Genomic DNA, 1,977 nt, shown 5'->3' on the forward strand with positions numbered 1-1,977 from the left:
CGATTGTGACACTCGCTCTCCCAGGAGCACACTCCAGAGCACCACCCACAGCCCATGAACTTAGGGGCTGTGAGACACATGGCACAAGTCAGGAAGTGTTGACAGCCCGGCCCTCTCTGTGGCACCTGAATCATCTGAAACACAGATTACCATTTTTAAAGTCACATATGCCCTCTACAAAGAAAGATCCCCATTGCTGATAATCAAACAGATGATGACATAAGAAATATCACATTGAAAAACCTCCAAATGCAGAATTTAAAACAACTGTAAGGTGATAATGTAAATAGTACAAAGGGATTTGAAAATAATGGCCTGTGACCCAATAAATTAAAACTGAAGATTGAGTGGGTTTGTTTTTTTCCCTTTGGTTAAAACTTTTTACTGCTAGTTATTTTTTTTCCTTCATACATTTAGATGCAAGAAGAGAAATAACTTCAATTAACTTACATTTCCTACTAAATAATTGATTCTTTCCATGCAGATGGAAACATGTAAACTGATACTGAGCCTCATTCAGCATCAGGCTGTTCAACAAGTCACATGGAGAGATCCTTGTGCTGAAATGAAGTCTAATTTTGCTGATTAATGACAGATGAATAATAAAACTATTTCATTTGAATGGAACTTGAACTATCTCTTCAATGCGTACACATTGCAAACAAAACACCAGGCATCTTTCAAACTTCTTTTTCTATTAACCACTTTTTTTATCTATATATTTTTTAAGAGTTTAAAGAAAAGGTATTTCATTTTCTGGAAGGGAACCAGAATCCTGAAAAGATTATAAAATTGGGGCCTTGGAGCTTTCAGAGGAGCCTAATTTTTTCTGTTGTGTCCCAATTGCTATCACAAAAGGTAATAAGCCTGACATCCCACAGGAGTACCATTTGATTATTCATTCTCTAAGTCACAGGAAACACCCTGGACAGGTCTCCAGAGCATCACAGGGTCATGGAGGGACAATCAGTCACACTCCCAGCTCATTTGTCATTGTGATGTAACCTGACCTGCACGTCTCTGACCTATTACACACATTTAAAGACATGGGATTGCTGCTGTACCTTGTCTCCAACCACGAAAAGAAGATACTCTGATGAGTAAACAGCAGCGATGGATGAGACTCTCTGGTTCTCCTCCAGAGAGTAATTGGCAAAAATAATAGGACTGGATCTTGTCAACACGAGCTGCCAACACGGACACAAGAGGAGATTATTACAGTGGTAAAATGAAGACTAATACCAGAAACAACAGATTTAAAAAATCATACATTTTTTGAATCTTACCTGTAGCAGCCGTCCGGTTGAAGTGCCAATATGGGCAACAGTCTTGTTCTCTATGGTTGTGACCAGCAGAGAGGTGAGCAGGACGTTTGTCATCTGCCTGTTGAAGAGGTCCACTCTGTAGTAGGGCTTTGACACCATGGTAGGATGGTCTCTGCATGTGGCGTTGTTCTCCATGCTCTAGTACCACGGCCACAGGCGGCAGAGGACAAGGAAATTAAATAATGAGGAAGAAAATTTAAGTAGAAACAACACTGAACAGTGTTTAAACTAGTGTGCAAACATAGATAAAACAATCCCAACTAAAATCCATTTACTAGCTTTTTCTGAAGCTTTCAACTACATTACACTGTCTTCATCAGCAGATAAAGTTTGTTCAGATGTCACGATGATGGATCTGTAGCTCGTGAGGGTTGCCTTGCAGCCATAGGCGCAGAGCAGGGTGGGTCCCTGTTTGATTTAAGGGAGTCTTCATGCAAAGACTGGCTTGTATCTTTAAGGCCAAGATACAAACTCACAGACACAACACTTTATACTTGTTTTCTTTTAAATCCAATCCAAATGAATAATTTGATTACAGACTAAAAGCATAGTGTTTTTGAGGCAGAGATGATGTTGGCAGCACAGGTGTTTGGATCTGCAGAGAAATGGAAGAACCAGGATTTCAGATTGTTGGACAGGTCCACTGACGGAT

The 1,977-nt window shown here is 40.0% G+C and overlaps 1 protein-coding gene across 1 annotated transcript; it reads right to left on the reverse strand.

Annotated features, from left to right (window-relative positions):
- Window positions 1-10: 10 nt before the first annotated feature.
- Window positions 11-1,650, reverse strand: LOC111655434 (macrophage-stimulating protein receptor-like; the record flags this gene model as incomplete). Its single annotated transcript, XM_023406846.2, has 3 exons — window positions 1,287-1,650; window positions 1,065-1,187; window positions 11-134 (listed from the first exon to the last, which is right to left on the reverse strand). Coding segments are annotated over exons 1-3 (421 nt in total), but the record flags the coding sequence as incomplete, so codon positions are not given.
- Between the last annotated feature and the right edge of the window lie 327 nt (window positions 1,651-1,977).

The sequence above is a fragment of the Seriola lalandi genome, unplaced genomic scaffold (assembly GCF_002814215.2).
Source record: "Seriola lalandi dorsalis isolate HSWRI2012SDOR001 ecotype SW California unplaced genomic scaffold, Sedor1 jcf7180001975445, whole genome shotgun sequence".
In the NCBI taxonomy this organism is placed as follows: domain Eukaryota; kingdom Metazoa; phylum Chordata; class Actinopteri; order Carangiformes; family Carangidae; genus Seriola; species Seriola lalandi.